Here is a 16,475-nt window from a genome sequence, read left to right as displayed (position 1 = left end):
ATTACAGACTCCTATGAAATAAAAGGATTGGGCTTTGCCTTTTCTACCAAGCTTATCAACACTTCATTTGGGCTAATGAAAAGCACCACCATCGTGGTCGAGGGCCATGAGAAAACGGCGCGAGGCCAGTGGCGTGATTACTGATGAGCGCCACCTGTGGACATAAGTGTTCCTGCACCGGTCTCGTATAAATCTCACGGAGGAGCGGAACCATAAAAGGAGGAGTGACGAGAGAGGACCAGGCCTGGACTATTTATGTTATTTAATGTGTTGTTTAGTTTATGTGTGTGCGGCAGTTGGCTGTGAGGGGCTGATGCCTTTACTTTCGTTTTGTGTTTTTTTATTTTATGACTATTAAAGTTGTTAAATGCTCGCCAGTTCCCGCCTCCTCCTTCCCACAACAACATACCTTTGTTACAACCACTTATTTTATTTCTACATTCTAATCTCTAGAGTTTTTCCGTTTTACTTCACACAGCAGCTGTTTGTTGCTTGGTAAATGGTAACAGACCTGAGAGTTGATTACCGAACTCGATGGAGGGGTTTAAGATTTCCTATCTACAGATAAGATGAGATTTTGTAAGATAGGATAAGAATCCTAAATCAACTTAAGGTTTGCTTCTGAAATACGAATTTGTGAAAAATCCTAAATTAACTTGTCAGATCTTAACTTACGACTTAAGATAGAACGTTTCTGTAATACGCCCCCAGGAATACTCTCAAATATTTAAAAAAAGATAAGTTAAATTAATGCAGGCTGATATCTTCAACAAAAGCATATAACATTGATTAACAGCCTTGTGGTTCACAGTTGGTCTGTCTTTAAAGGTTTAGAAGTCATCATTAAAAAAATAAGTTTCCCTATGTAGAAAAATAATGGGATTTTTACTCCTGGAACCCAACTGCTGTAGAGCTTGCAGTCTTGTACATCCTAACATGTTGATGTTATCATGTTGCTAAGCTAACGGTGGGAAACTTTAAGCACAAAAACACAGGGTTCAAACCATTTTTAATTACATTGAACTATTTCTAGCAATATTTTTCAGTAATAAAATGTTTATTTCCTTTAAAGCTGCAGTCCGTAACTTTTTTGGGTTAAAAATTATCCAAAATAAATTTGAGCAAGTACATTACCAGCCAGTTTTCAAAACTATCTGCTTGCCTTAGCTCGATTCAAAACTTTAAGCTTGTAATAGCCTAATGTTTTTAATTCCAGTTGTACTGGTGGATTTCCGCGGGAAATTCGAGCATGTCTTTGCGTCATTACGTCACATCTGTACACATAAAGGAGGAGTCTCGGCTAGTAGGCTATATTGCGTGTGAGGATGTTGGAGGTGGAGATTTATAGCCTTTTCTCACAGCACTTGTGTTTATATTTCAAAGAGAACCAGTTCTAAGGAACATTAATTTGTTGGTATGACAATTAGAAATTAGACTGCAGAGAAATGGAAACTGAACCACAGGTAGCCCTAATACACATTAAATGTAGTCACGCAATGCTGATGTTGTTAACATTAACAATTTGAGAACAGAGTATACTTTGCACGGTTTGACATGATATGATAAGCGATCGTTAGATTTAATGCAGTGCTTTTTTTCCCTTAGTTGGTCAGAACAAAAGTGCATGTTACTTGTTCAGATGACATTTTCCGGTGAAAATTATTATGTCGGTCATACTTCCAAAAAGTAGAATCTGTGATTCCGAATGACAGTATCCACACCGGCGCACACACCTCAAAACAATGGATTCATCCGCACAGTGCCGTGCCACAATCCATGTACAGTTGATAATTCCGTAAATAACTGCAATTGCAGATTTCAAACAGAGATGGCGACAAAGAGGAAAAACTACAGACTGCAGCTTTAACTAAGCAACGAAATCTTGGGCAGAAATATCTTATCAGAAACAAAACAGCATAGCTCTATAGCTTATGTAAGGTTATTTATGATATGTTATGTTATTTTTGACTTCCCTGATGCCATAAATGTAATGCTCTAGAAGAACCTAAATAATACAGAGGTCACACAGTTGAAACTCCATCGAAACCAGTTTGTAGTTGAAAATTACAGACTGCAGATTGCATATTACATTACTCATGCCAACACAAAACATCTTTAATTATCTTCTAATTATCCACCTGTTTCAGAGTTAAATGTTATGAGTAATGTGAACCGTTAAATCTAGGTCTTTCTAAAAATGACTCTAAACGGGCTCAAAACAAGGACTAAAGCAAGTACAGGAATGCAGACTTACAATCTGAATTAACGGTGGTTCATTAGGTGGACACAATAAGGCTTTTAAAAACAATCCACAAACACACTCACACTAGCCCGTCTGCAGCACCCACAAAGAAAAACAAATCTTGTGTGTTTCAATTCTCAGGCCAGGATCTGACAGCGAGACCATCCTCTTCTGACTATGAGAAACACAGAGGTTAGGGCCTACACACTGAAAAAAGGCCTAGAAACAAAAAGAGTGATGTAGATCTAGCCCTTTTTTTAAACCCGATAACCAATATTGATGTCACTGTACAAGCGCAACAGGGGAAAACAGTAACAGATTATGTAAGGCTGCATTGGTGCATGGTTACAGTGGGAAATAAATTACATGGACGAATCTTCCTTTATATGAATGTATAAAGTGAAACTGCATATTTTAGACACTGGGACAGGTCACCATTTCTTTTAAGGCAAGACACTACAGGTAAAACGATTATTGTTGTTATTCATGCACTGGTCAATTTTAAGATTTTGGGCTATTTTACTTCCACGTCTTCATTCAGACTAGTAGAAAGAAGATTTAGTTTATTTAATTATTAGCCAACTCTTCAAACTGTCTCAAACTGAGTTGTTTCTCCATAAATGAACCAGAAACCGCCACTTCGGTTACACTTACACACTAGACTTTACAGTTATTCTGAAGGTTTTTAAAGAGGAGTTTGTCCCTGACTTATGGAGTGATATAAAGGGATATCCAAAATCCCCTTCAGTAAAATCCTTTCTAACATGCCATCAAAATGAAACAAGCAATTTGAACCTGGCTTTATCTAATGTTCAGACTTCTGTACAGGGAATTCATGCAAATGAGTTGCATATTTAACTGCATTTTAAACATAACATCTCAGAAAACCTGCAATACACAGTATGCCTTAATGTACTGTGATTGGCCAACTAGGGAAGTATGGTGGTCTTGCCTTAAAGGTAGGGTAGGCAATTTTCGGAGCGGCTAGCAATAGCGAGCTAGCTTTGAAAGCTTAAGATCCCACCCTCCCTTCAGAGTGTCTCTAAAGCCACGCCTACTTCAAAACACATAAACACACACAGCAAAGTCTGCAAAGCGTCACAAGACGAAAGATTGAGTTAAACTACCTCAAAGCACATAACATTACAATAATAATGAACATAAACAACAAAAAGAGCTCTGACCTGTACCACCTGACTGCTGCAGATTCATTTCACCTTGATAGAGTTGACATTATCTGATACTGAGTTTAACGTCACGGGGTTGCCATCTCTTCCAAATTACAGTAGTTATGGCGTGAACGCAGCATAAGCTGGTTGTTTTGGTTCAGGGGGAACTTTAAAAGGTGGCTGCTGTTTCGGTCGTGGTGCTCTTGACTGACGTCTGTCTAACTCATAGCATGAAACGTGCTGATGAAGAGTGATGTCTGTGCGAGCAGGTGCACGGAGGTGTGGAAATACATACACTCACAGGACGAACATTTTATGGTCCTACGCCTTCTACAGATTATATACAAATACATTTAGACCATTTAACTTAGTGATTGCTATCAGGATGGGAAGAGATTTTAAACCAGCATAACAAAAAAAAAAAAAACGAAAAATTAGGGAACAAATCACCTACCCTGCCTTTTGAGAGAGAGAGAGAGAGAGAGAGAGAGAGAGAGAGAGAGACGTTTTAGATGGAGTAAAATGATGTCACTGCAGGACACTGCTGTCACTGATTGACGTCATCAAGCATCGATCAGTTTATAGTTTCCTTTTTATTATTTCTGAAGTAAAAAAAAAAAATTTAAACATACCGAGCACTTTAGTGTAATTATCAGCCGTCTGCTCAAGACCTCCATCATCTTTGTGGGTGTATTAACAAAGGGGTTCGTGATAGTGGGCGAATATGACACATAGGTGCGTTCAGAGCACGCGCTCACATGATAGGCTACATATTCATAGTCATATTCAGGTCAAAACTACAACATTTCTTCCCATCATAATTCCCAGACAACACCATGTCTGCTGAAAGGATTAAGCACGTGCGATTAAAGTCCTCATGGAAAACGATCACGGGGAAATTGTATACTGTCTCATATTAAGGCATATTTAGTTTTTATATTATGTATTTTACTTAGGGGTGAATTCAGATTGATTGGGACACTTTTTCCCAGTCATCTCAATGGCAAAAAGGGACCCAATCAACCTGAATTCACTCCTTTATTTGATACAATTTTTTATTGTAGTTACTGTTAGTATTATAAACATCCCATCAGATTATTCATGTTCTCGGTGCCCAATGGGTGGAAGAAAGCACACTTTTAGACCTTTTAACAGACTATTATTCTGTTCGATTCATTAAGAGAGCCAGACTGAACGCGTATCGTATAGTAAGACATTGCTGGGCCACAACCAACAGCTTTCCACCTCTCATATGGTCTTTGTGTTGTGAAAAACGCTGAGTTTACACACTGTTCACCTTCACACATGCTTTCCTCCGCAGTCACTGAACAATGAGCAAACCCTGCTCTCAAAACAGACAGGTGAGAGGGAACAGAAGATTTGAGAAGGAAACAAAAATGTGTCAAGACTCAATGGGCTGCGTCTCAAAAACATAGCAGCAGCCTAACGTTAGCTAGACTGGCTTTTGGCGTTTTTGCGCAGTTTTGGGGCTCTCGTGCTGCCTACACATGTTCAGCTGACTCGGAAGAAGAAATTGCACTCTAGAAAGGTAGCACACTAGGGTTTGACACACGGCCACTTCATACCTGCATTGCCGTAGGATTTCGCCAGCAGCCACCCGACACTGGCGCAGATTCTGGCTCTGCTCGAGTCATACTGATCCAACGGCTTTATGTCCGGGACCACAAAAGTCTTCCTCATTGCATTCGAGTCCACCATAGCAGGTCCAAAACAGACGGGCCGGGAAAAACAGAGGAAGGCGATGCGGTGAGGAATGAAACAAAAATCAAACGCTCATCCTTTTCTTTCACGCGACCACAGCACGGCCGATGATTCTGGTAACTTAGCGTTCCGGCGAAAAATAATAATAAAGTAATTCGCAATTTATTCCTCTTTAGATCTTCTTTTAATACATCCAGTGTAGCTGGCGGTTGTATATGGCTGTTTTAGTCTATCGGAGCGACAAATTCAGCGATATTCCAGGGGATGTTTCACTATTTTCGACCCCGCTTCAGAGTCCACATCGCTCTAGCTGATACGCTCCGGACTGATTTCCAGGTACTCCATACTCCTGTCAATCATCCTGCCGGGCGTCCAATCAGGTGTCAAGAGTGCTTGAGACAGCGCTGAGGGGGCGGGACTAAGCCTGTGAACTCGAGCAGCAGGTCGGAATGCGCGTTAACTCATGGAAACAGGTGCAGGACAGGTAGAACTTGCCCAGAAGAAATATTAGTCATTATGAACAGCGTTGTTCATATAATTGGCACGGCATTACAATGCTAAACTGGTGCAGTGTTAACAGCAAGTTTCATTGTTTCTTGGGAGGATTTTTTTATTTCAAGACCTATTTTGTTGCAAAGTTAACTTAAGGCCTATAATTTTGCTTCACACCAGCGAGCACGATATTTAATAAAATGGCATACTTCGATAAACCTGTATTTAGGCCACAGCATGTCGTAAACTAGTGCAGACTTTATCAAACCCTCTTAAATCACCAAAACAATGTAAGCACTTAAATGGACTTTCACAGAGAATCGTTTAGAAGTACAGCTGTGAACAACACTAACACGGGACAGAATTCACTGAAGGTCCAGGTCACATGATGTTAGAGAGACCACTGCTGGAACTTTGTAAGAAGATTAACTCACAGAACTATTTTAATCTAATTATGGAGGAACAGTGAATTTGTTTTTTTCTCATTCTTTGGTTTTCCATTTTTCTTTGTAGTAGAACCAGCACTTAATGTACTGCTCATTAACAAATACAATTATGCTTATTGATATAAGCAGCCTCGAACATCTTTAAAAGAATAAATGTACATCCCATTACAAACAGAATAAGAAACTTGAACAAAAAGAAAGTTTAGAGACAGAGTGATCAATAACCAGATGTGCCAAATTTACATATTAGTGAAACCACAGCATTCAGATTCAACTGCTCCACCCATGTGTCCGTGCAACAACGGGCAGAGCCTTCTGAGACTTTGCAGCATTGCGATCTGATAACAAACCATTTGTAGATGTCATGCATGGGGATTGATCTTTTAATGTACAGTAGACAGAGGGAAAACAATGCAATTCTAGCGCTTTAACATTTTATCTACCCAATGTCATCATGAAAAAAAAATGAAAGCATACAAATGCTGCAAAGAGTGACACCATGTGGTCTGAATTGGTATTGCTAAAGTGTAGCAAACCATTTACATAATTCATGTTGCTAATAATTTTCACTGTTTCTTGGTTACTGAACTGCAACAAAATTAGTCCTCCTTTAGTCCTCCGAAGACAGCAGTAGGGACCGACTTCTGCTCCAACTGGACTTCTGAAATGACACGCATGCAAATGATCAGCAACTGTTCAAAATCAAAATGCTGATGAAGTGTTCGAGTATCTAGGAAAAAAAACAAAAACAATCATGTCTCATCTGAACTAACCATCCGGTTCCCCATCCTCTGCATCCTCATCATCATCATCATCAATGTCAATCTCATCAGGATTAGCTTGTTTGGCCAGTTGGGCGAGTTCACTGCGAGAGGTGTCACTTCTGTACAAATCAAACAAATGTCAAGTGATGTAAACAGCACAATAGAAACTTCATTGCCGAAGAGGGCAGAATCGTTTAAATAAGCCATTGAGCCGGGCTTGTGCTCCGATTGGTTTGTGTGGCCCGCCTCAGACCAGGGCACAGCAGTACACACCTGACGAAAAGGATCTTGTCTTTAGGTTTGGGTTTGTCCTGTTCGGCCTCTACAGCCAGTTGCTGAGCCTTCTGCTCCAGCAGCCTCATGTCATCCACTCCGCTCTGCCCTGGAGCAAGATCTGACACTGAAACACACAACACAAACGTTTACCTACACACTGGATAATCAGGGCTCCAGACTGCGACCAAATGGTCGCATTTTGCGACCAAAATTTGAGAGTGTGCTACTGAATTTTACATCCAGTCGCACATGTGCGACCAGTAAATTTCATCTCGTATAGTGTGTCATAGTGGGCGACAACCGACGTCGCGTCTGCGATGCTTTACGATATCATGACAAAAAGACTAGCATGTTTAATTTTTTAACGGTCCTCCATGACGGTTCCGTCAAGAGTGAATGAGTGTGTGTGTGCGCGAGTGAGTGAGTGAGCGAGCGAGCTAGAGTGAGTGAGAGAGTGTGTGCACCAGTGAGTGAGTGAGAGTGTGTGTGTGCGCAAGCAAGCGAGAGTGAGTGAGTGAGTGAGTGAGTGTGTGAGTGAGAGCGTGGTGAGTGTGTGTGTGTGTGTGAGTGCGTGTGTACATATATGTGCGAGTGAATGTGTGTGTGAGACGGCTCGCGATGACTGATCGTAAAGCAACGTGTAGTCTGACATGTTTCTTGTCCACGACATGACAAGATTTGTAGGAGTCAAAATCGTGTAATCTGACACATTGACTATCGTAACATACAAAAAAATTGTGTAATCTGAACCAGGCATAACTATGGTATACTATGGTTATAAAAGTAGCATCCATCTTTTTCCAGCACTTCAAAACTATCATATTTAAATGTTATTTTTAATGTGTTGACCAAAACATTTTTGTTCATCCATTAAAGATTGTCTATTTATAAAACTGAAAGTTTCAAGAAGTAGGAAAACTCACACTTATTTAAAATTACCATCAAATTAAATTACCATTGTAAACATAGCTGCAGAGGACGCTTATTGGCTATTTTCACTCCCTAATATCTATTTTGTCACTCATTTTGCTTTTGAATTAATATTAAAGACATTATGAATGATAATAATTAAAGTTAACTTTATCTATACACCTCAAATTTAGCTCAGTGCTTTGTCCTCCCACAGTGCTACCAAACACTTTCAGTAGAACTTAGTGCCGCTGCCCTCAGATGTTAGTCTGGAGCCTGTGATCTTAAAATAAAACTGCACCATAATTTCTGTACGTTAAGTATATTTATTATCAAAGCATTTGTCTGTAATAGTTATTTAGGGGGAAAATGTGAAGGTGTGCCCCTACATTTTCTGCTTGCGCTCCTAAAATTTTAAGTCAGGGGCTACAGCGCTCCTAATAAAAAAAGTTAGTCTGGAGCCCTGATAATGATAATATGCTGTTACATAACCTCAGTTTGTGGATTACTCCAACACCCATTTGCTTACCACATAAATTTCACATGCAAATATAGATTGGCATTCTAGAAAATGACAGATTCCGCACCATTCTCAGGTTATTTTAGTATAATATATAATATTAATTAATATTTTAATTATATATATTTTCATATTTCATTTCAAAGTTTTAGTAATTGTTATGCATGTAATTTATTTTTATATATAGTAGCTTTAATTTACTTTTCAGTTCTATTTTTTAAAACTTCAACTTAAATAGGTTTTTTATTTTAAGTTTTGTCTAATATTTTTTTCAGCCTTAATTCAATTAACAAAACCCATTTTTAATTGTTTTCAAATTTAGTTAACAATTGAAACACTACTCCAGTTATTAGTGTGGAAGAATCAACTGTTTTCATAAAGACACATTTTTCCTGCAAAGTGAACATGAAACAACAGCCACACCAGTAGCCCAAATCAACTTTTGACTAACGTTCAAGCCAAAAGAACATTAAAAACAATAAATGTTCATTTCCTGTTGGCTTTAAAGGGGTCATAACATGTATTTTTCATTTTAATATGTTCCTTGAGGTTCATATACGTTAATAAAGGTTTTTGCACAAAAAAACCCCAAATATATATATGCAGAAAATGATTATTTTCAACCCTCATTCTGACCCTCTGTCTGAATTGACACGTATTTAAGGGGCGGCTCCTTTAAGGCTTGTCAGTAAACGGCCACTGTTATGATTATAACGTCATTGCATTGGAAACAGTATCAACGCCCACTCTCTGTTGCACAAGAGAAGTGTTGTGCAATTGAATGATGAAGCATTATTTAAGCAACAAATGGCCGCGTCTGCTCTTATGTTAAACACTAAGCTGGATGCGGTATCCAGTGTAGACAGCATCAGTGATTATAGTGGGTTTTATTTGATTTTGACAAGTGTTAACCGACTGAACACCAGTGGGCGGGGCAAACTGTGTGATGGTGTACAATGATTCGTCGATGTCTTGCTCTAGAGGCAGTCATATGCAAATCTATTTTCCTATGTGACGTCACAGATCCCACAATACCCAAACAAACCATTGTTTGAAGCTTGATTCCACAAATGCTTTTTTTCTACACGAGGAGGACGTTAAGCTATGAAACTGTTTTAATGCTGCAAAGACCTCTAACACGTCAAAATCTCAATTTGATTTCTAATGTCATGATCCCTTTAATGAATGAAACTTGCCTGTTCCAGTAGCATTAGTGGTTGCCTTGAGCATCTGAGAGGACATGAAGTTGACTTGTGTATTGTATGTGGCCTGCACACTGCGTTTGATCCGCAGCATCTCACGGATGGTGTCCTCGTTACCGTGGCGAATCTCAAACTCCTTCCAGCTTTGCCAGAAATGAGCGGTCAACTGTTCAAGAAATGGTACGGGAGGGCGTTCAAAATCCAGCAACACAGACAACATGACCAAAGCAATGTGAAACAGTGAGGTAAGTACCCTGGGATCACAGATCTGAGAGCAGTAAGAGTAGATGGCTCTCGCTCTGTCAATCTCTCCAAGTTTGCTCTCCATGTCAGCGAAGCGCAGGCACATGTCTCTGGCGTGTTCATCTGGCAGGACCTGCACCAGACCAAGTTAACTCATTACAGCACAAAACATGTTAGAAATCCTGATATATTTTCTAAGCGATACCAGCTGAGTGGTTTACCTCAATGGCTTTCTGATAGATGGCTCTTGTGTGAGTGACTCCATAAATCTCTGCTGCGCGTTTGATGTAGATGTTGAACATCTGATGGCGTTCCTGTGGCTCTACAGCCGAAGTGGCTCTCTCATACACAGCCATGGCATGTCGCGCCAAACCGTACTCCTCTTCCAGCTTAGCGTACAGCAGGTAGATCGCTGTTAAACGACACAAATTAAATCAGGATTTTATATCTAACAGAGCTGACTATGTATTTCCAAAGGTTAGAGCTGATCAAATGGATTCTAGATTTTATGATAAACATTTTAAACAAAATTTTTGTGTTTTCTGTATTATTACTTTTGGCATATTTAGGAGGACACCTATCCAGCGCTTGCTCAAACAGATCTCGTGCTCTCTCCAGCTTCTTGCCTCCATATCGGTCGATGAACTTAGTGAGGTACGTGTTCCAGATGTCATGGACATTGGGCCACCTAAAGAGGGCGATGCCACGCTCATATGCCTACGATCAAAATTAAATCCAGATTTATTTATAAACAAATATGATTTGATGAATAAATAAACATGTTTGTTAAAGCGAAAATATATAAATTCCCAAAAGAATGAAACACTAATGGTCCATGTGACAGACAGACTGATTAAATTCCATTACCTTGAAGCTTTCTTCAAAGTAGTTGTGTTCTTCAAGAAACATGGCATAGTTAATGATGATCTGAGGTGTGGCGATGCGGAGGTCAATGATTCGATCATACACCGCCTTTGTGGACTGACAAAAGCAAGTTCCATTAACACACAACATTGCAACAAGATTCTAAGAGTCTTACTGCTAAATCTAGCTTGTTAAATGCAGTCGCATACCTGGAATGTGCCAAGACTCTCCTCCAAATCTGCAAGCATGGACCAAACTTTCAGGGATTTATATACTCGATTCTGCACCGGTTCTGATGCGTCAAAATACTCTGCTTTTCTTGAGGGAATCGCTGTTGCTTTCTGAGAAGAAAAAAGATGGTCAACAGCTGGAAAAAGTTTGATGACGTGAAAATTCTCACTGATCTCCAACTTTATCACTTATTGCAAAGAAATTGGGCTGCAAAATGACTTCAAATATTATAATATAAAATAATTAATAATAGCAATGCTGAAAGCCTTGATATATACATAGTGGCCAATTTTCCAATTAAATGATCAAAATATGAGGAAAATGTGTTATATTTTTTAAATGGTTTAAATATGAGGGAAGAACATAACACTAAACTTGGTTAAGGTATTCATCTGACAAATTTAGCAGAACTACAGATACAGGCTGTATTTTTATTTAACAAATCTTGACAGATTGGACAAGTTGCAAGTGCCTGATTGAGGTTGTACTGCGAATGAGAATGTAAGAATAAGAGCAAATATGTCATTGTTTTTCTGTGAATGGCATTTTGCACATTTGTGACTTTTTGTCTGCAACTTCAAATTCAGAATACAGGTTTGAGACTATTTTCTGCTAGTGCACATTTCAACATTCAAATTCAGATTTTTTTGTATTTTACAGGTTTTCACATTGGAGCTGTGAGTGTAAATTGGCATTAAAGTGTATGAATATTTATTGTACAAGTTGTCAAATTCTCATCTACATGCCCTCAAATTTTGCTACTCTTTCACCTTTATAGCCTGGCCAAAAATGACGTTGGCAGAATCTAACACGTCTCATTGCATTACTACAAATGCAACAAATGACTCCAAGCACAACTACGCAATATGCTTACAAATTTGTAATAATTTTTGAATAAAGGGTGATGTCAATTTTCTACTAGGTACTTTAATTTTTTCCCCTCAACAACTCTTGCCTTTGAGGAACAAAGCGTTTTTGAAACTTCTGGAATCATGAAATCGATTTTAGTTCATTATTTGAATCTATTGACACTCCTAGTTTATGTTATAACGACAGGTTTTACAGCTTTGTCATCATTACACCAGAAGTACCAGTGGAAATATGGTTGGGAACCGCTGCACTAAAGCACTAGTGGTAATGTGTGACACTGTCTCTTACCCTTAGTATACGCAAAGCCTGGTCATAGTTCTCATGTCTCAGCTCCATCTCTCCATACTCGCACCACACTGCAGCAAGATCATCCACCTGTTTGTAGTTGACCTTTGTGGCCTTCTCGAAGATAGTCCGAGCCTTGAAGTTCAAGTCAAATAGTTAGCCATCAGTTTACAGTAATGTGCCCAGTAATTATCGATGGGAAGTTTCGTACATCATCTAGCTGTTCGTTATCCTCATAGAATCTGGCGAAGGACACCCAGAGATTGTGAGGCTTTCCTGTGGCTTTCACGGGATCTACTGTTTGCACAGCCTCTGTGTATGTGTTGATGATCTACAGGACAAAGCAACATAGGATGTGTAAATCACACATCGAGACAAATATCGACTGATTTATTTATGTAAATGACATTTCTGACCTGTCGAGGTTGGCCGTCGTAGAGTTTGACTCTCTTGTGCCACTCGTGAACGTTGTGAGGGTTCTGACGGAGCAGCACACTGTTTAATAAGAGCGGCCGTCGAGTTATCAGCAACTCGAAACGGGCCAATCGCAACTCCAAGTCGATGTCTTCTACAGTGGGGAAATCAGCATTTCTGTAAGACCAACATCAAGGATTATTTGCTGTAAAGGTCTGTAAGAAGAATCTCTCACCATCTTCGTCTTGTCCCAGTTCAGACGTGGTCTCCATCTTGGCAGCGATCATACTCTCTTCAAACTGCGCATAGCTGTCGAAAACCTGGGTGAAGTCTCTCACAGTGACTACGGTTAGGATGGCTTCCTCGTATACATCTCGAGCCTTGAAAAAACAAAAACAAGATAGTTAATGGTGTCAACCTGTGTGTGAACAGAGTTAGTATATTCAGGAGTCTAAGAGTACGTTTACAAGACAACGATGTACTAAAAACAGGAAAGGTTCTCCTTTGCGTGTTTCGCCTACAGACAACAAGGTGGTCGAAATGATCCCTGTTCACACAGATCATGTAAAATGTATTATACGTTGACGTGTAAATGAACGGCCAAAATGCATAAATTTTTTTTTGTTTTAATTGGAAATGAGCCCTCAGATTACACAGATTTACCTTCTCAAAGTGTCCACTCCGGATGTAGTAATCCGCCAGAGAACACCAGAGTCTGCCAAGCTGGTCAGTAAAGCGGGTGAGACCACCTCGGATAATCGCTCCCACGTTTAGTGAGGTCACCTTGTCCGGGTTTTGTGAGATGAGGTCACAGAGCTCGTGCCAAAGCTGTAATTGAATTTCAAGTTTTTATTTTTCATGTAAAAAATATGGAGAATTTATATAATGTATAATATATTTGCATGGTGCATAATTCACAAATCTGATTAATATGGACATAAAGATAGATGCAAATACTTTGATGCATCACAGTGCATTGACCTCAGAATGAAGATTGCATGAATTGATTAGGGACTTTAATAATTAAAATTCCTATAATAATGACCAGTGTATTAAATGTTCATTTTTAATCCAAAATACAATTCTTGACATATTTTAAGCCACCAAATCAAGATCCGCAACCTACATTTGTGTCTTCAGCATTTTTTGTCTTCCAGCATGAATTATGCCAAAATAATCTAATCAAACGGTGAAAAGTTTGAGGTTAGTAAGATTTTCTTTTTAATTAATACTTTTATTCAGCAAGGATGCATTGAATTGATCATAATAAATCGACAGTTAAGACTTTATAATGTTACAAAATGTTTCCATTTCAAATAAATTATGCTCTTTTGAACTTTCTATTCAACTAAAAAATGATATATAAAAAAATAAAAAAATCACGATTAAAAAGATATAAAGCAGCACAACTGTAATCATCGTTGATAATAATAACTAATGTTTTTGCATCAAATCAGATTATATTAGAATGATTTCTGAAGGATCATGTGACACTGAAGACTGGAGTAATGATGCTGAAAATTCAGCTTTGATCACAGGAATAAATTACATTTTAAAATATATTCAAATAGAAAAGAGTTATTTTAAACCTTTGCAACCTTTGAACAGTAGTATATTTACACTGCACATGTTTAGGTGGACAAACTCATTTTCTGACCTGATAATTGGACTTTCCCTCTTTAGAAACAAAGTTTTCATCATTGACCACAGCTGCCAGTCGGAGCGCAGCTTCATCCAGACGTCCAACTGAACGCAGGTAATCAATGTATTCCTCTGCATTCTCAGGAGACAACTACAGACAGGACAGAGGCTCTTAAACAAGGCAACACAGCAAGCAGAAAGAAATCTTACAGCACCTCGAAGCACAAGGCTTGAAATGTCACCTTATACAGGCAATCAAGCGTGCATTTGGTATTCAGCATAACGTCCGTCCCTTACCTTTAGGTAACGACGGAAAACACGAATAGCTGTTTCCGGGAGAGGCAAGTTACGGCCAAAGCGAAGATACAAGGGCCAGATGCGAGGATGCTGGGTAACGGGCAGCGCTCGTAACGCCCGATCGAACGTCCGTCTGCTCCGTGTAATTTTGCATTGAGACACCATGAACTGGCAGTAGTCGATCCATATCCTCGGCATCTGAGGAGACAGAGAACAAAAGAAAATGAATGTGCAACCATCAAATCACACAAGTTACTTTGTCACACAGTGCTGCCGCCAAATAAACATGGAAATGCATGAAATGTCAACTTTACCTTGTGCATAAACACAAGTGCTCTCTCATGACAGTTGTTCACCTCCTCATACGTTGGATCTGTGACACACTTGCCTTTCACCTGTTTCCGCCTCTCTCTCAGGTAGTTGTACCACAACTTGTAACTGACAGAAAAAAAACGTAAGAAAAGAAACAAACATCATTTATGTGTATCAAGCACACAGGTTCATTGTAAGAGAGAACAAGATGACACGTACATACCTGCCAGGCAGCTCTTTTAAAGCTCTTTCATAGATCATATTGAGCACTGATTTCTGAGCATTTTGCTTGTGCTCAATATAACGCATCCAACACTTTACTGAGTATGGATTCCTGATGATTTCTTCTTCATAAGGCAAATCATCATCTTCCTACAAAATACACAAGAGCTTTATGAAACACAGATGCTCAAAAGGATAAAATCAAGTTTGAGTAATGGTTACAAGTTATAGAAGGGAACAAGAAAAATGTCGAGCAGAATCATATTTGTTTAATCAAAACAATACCAAACATATATGCTAACTACTGTTACTCGTATTAAATATTACGTTAATCAATGCAAACAACGACACTCCAGTTGATGTTTGACAGTAATATGTTCTAATAAAAATATCCAAACATTATTTTGGCATAAAGTTATTATCTTATACTCTCGTAGTTAGCAAGCTAATCACAGCTAGCTGAGAACAGGCTCGATTAAATGTCACGAAACTGATTTAAGACACTCAAATACTTACGAATATAACGTCTGCCTTTCCGTTAAGAGTCGGCATTTTCATTAGCAAGAGAAAATCCGTCTAATAGTGCTAAAAACTCTGTGAAATTCTTGACAAAACAAACACTTTCCCAACGTGCTGAGATCGTTGAATACAAACGCCCCGCCCTTTCCGAGTGAAGTCGCTTCCTATTGGCTGAGGTGGACAGTGCGGTAGACAGGCAGGTTGTGTCAGGGCTTCTCCTCTAGGGGGAGCCTTAGTGCGTCTTTGAATGGAAGTCAATGAAAGAGAGGCTTCAGTACTCTGAATAACCTTGTTAAATGAATTGAATCTTCAGCGTATTTTCCATTATTCTGCAGTGCGCTAAATTTGGAGTTTACAAATATATATATTTTATTACAGTTGACAATTAACTGTGGTAAACCACGCATCTATAATAGATAGTCTATCAGACCTTAACAGAGTCGATGAGGATTTTCACCCTTGAGAAAAAGTGTGCAGTGCAAATCAAATCTTTACTTGCTTGCAGATTTATAATATTAGTGAAATAAAGGCCAATTAAGTGCATGTCAGTTTTGATGTGCATGTAAAGCACTTGATTACAATTTTAAGTGGAGTGTGTTTGTTTGACATTACATTTAAATTTAATGTATTTAAAATGTACTTTTATGTAATTACAAATATATTTAAATATATGACAAATTTCAATTTTGAAATGCCATTAAACTATATTTTAGTTGATCATAAATGCTTGTCTGTACATTCGGCAATGGACTTCAACCATATTTCATAAGACCATAGAAGTAATTATCAAATTACATATAAGATGTACTTAAGTCCTTCCAAAGTAGTCTATGTC

At 38.7% G+C, this 16,475-nt stretch overlaps 2 protein-coding genes across 4 annotated transcripts in view; both read right to left on the bottom strand.

The window, feature by feature from the left end:
- Positions 1-6,234, bottom strand: part of camsap3 (calmodulin regulated spectrin-associated protein family, member 3) — a 40,080-nt gene extending 33,846 nt beyond the window's left edge. For all 3 annotated transcript variants that reach the window (XM_084423880.1, XM_084423881.1, XM_084423882.1), the window contains exon 1: positions 4,998-6,234. In XM_084423880.1, coding sequence (XP_084280006.1) covers positions 4,998-5,130 — 133 coding nt within the window. In that variant the 5' untranslated portion in view covers positions 5,131-6,234. The remainder of the gene's footprint in view (positions 1-4,997) is intronic.
- A 202-nt stretch (positions 6,235-6,436) lies between these two features.
- xab2 (XPA binding protein 2) lies at positions 6,437-15,813 on the bottom strand. Its single transcript, XM_084423907.1, has 19 exons — positions 15,638-15,813; positions 15,123-15,271; positions 14,902-15,025; positions 14,588-14,785; positions 14,307-14,441; positions 13,313-13,477; positions 12,885-13,029; positions 12,652-12,803; positions 12,447-12,566; positions 12,239-12,370; positions 11,059-11,190; positions 10,853-10,966; positions 10,540-10,702; positions 10,207-10,397; positions 9,996-10,118; positions 9,737-9,908; positions 7,109-7,235; positions 6,845-6,954; positions 6,437-6,732 (listed from the first exon to the last, which is right to left on the bottom strand). The coding sequence occupies exons 1-19, from the start codon at positions 15,677-15,679 to the stop codon at positions 6,671-6,673; spliced, it is 2,556 nt and encodes an 851-aa protein (XP_084280033.1). The 5' UTR covers positions 15,680-15,813; the 3' UTR covers positions 6,437-6,670.
- Between the last annotated feature and the right edge of the window lie 662 nt (positions 15,814-16,475).

This window comes from Rutilus rutilus (assembly GCF_951802725.1).
Source record: "Rutilus rutilus genome assembly, chromosome: 1".
Lineage (NCBI taxonomy): Eukaryota > Metazoa > Chordata > Actinopteri > Cypriniformes > Leuciscidae > Rutilus > Rutilus rutilus.
This window is presented reverse-complemented; position numbering and strand designations above follow the sequence as displayed.

Excerpts from the sequence above, each read along its gene's own strand:
- xab2 (XM_084423907.1), bottom strand. The coding sequence starts at position 15,679 with ATGAAAATGCCGACTCTTAACGGAAAGGCAGACGTTATATTC. Across the intron at positions 15,272-15,637 it reads GAAAGGCAGACGTTATATTC|GAAGATGATGATTTGCCTTA; the intron begins GTAAGTATTTGA and ends TGTATTTTGTAG. Across the intron at positions 11,191-12,238 it reads AGGCTTTGCGTATACTAAGG|AAAGCAACAGCGATTCCCTC; the intron begins GTAAGAGACAGT and ends TTTTCTTCTCAG.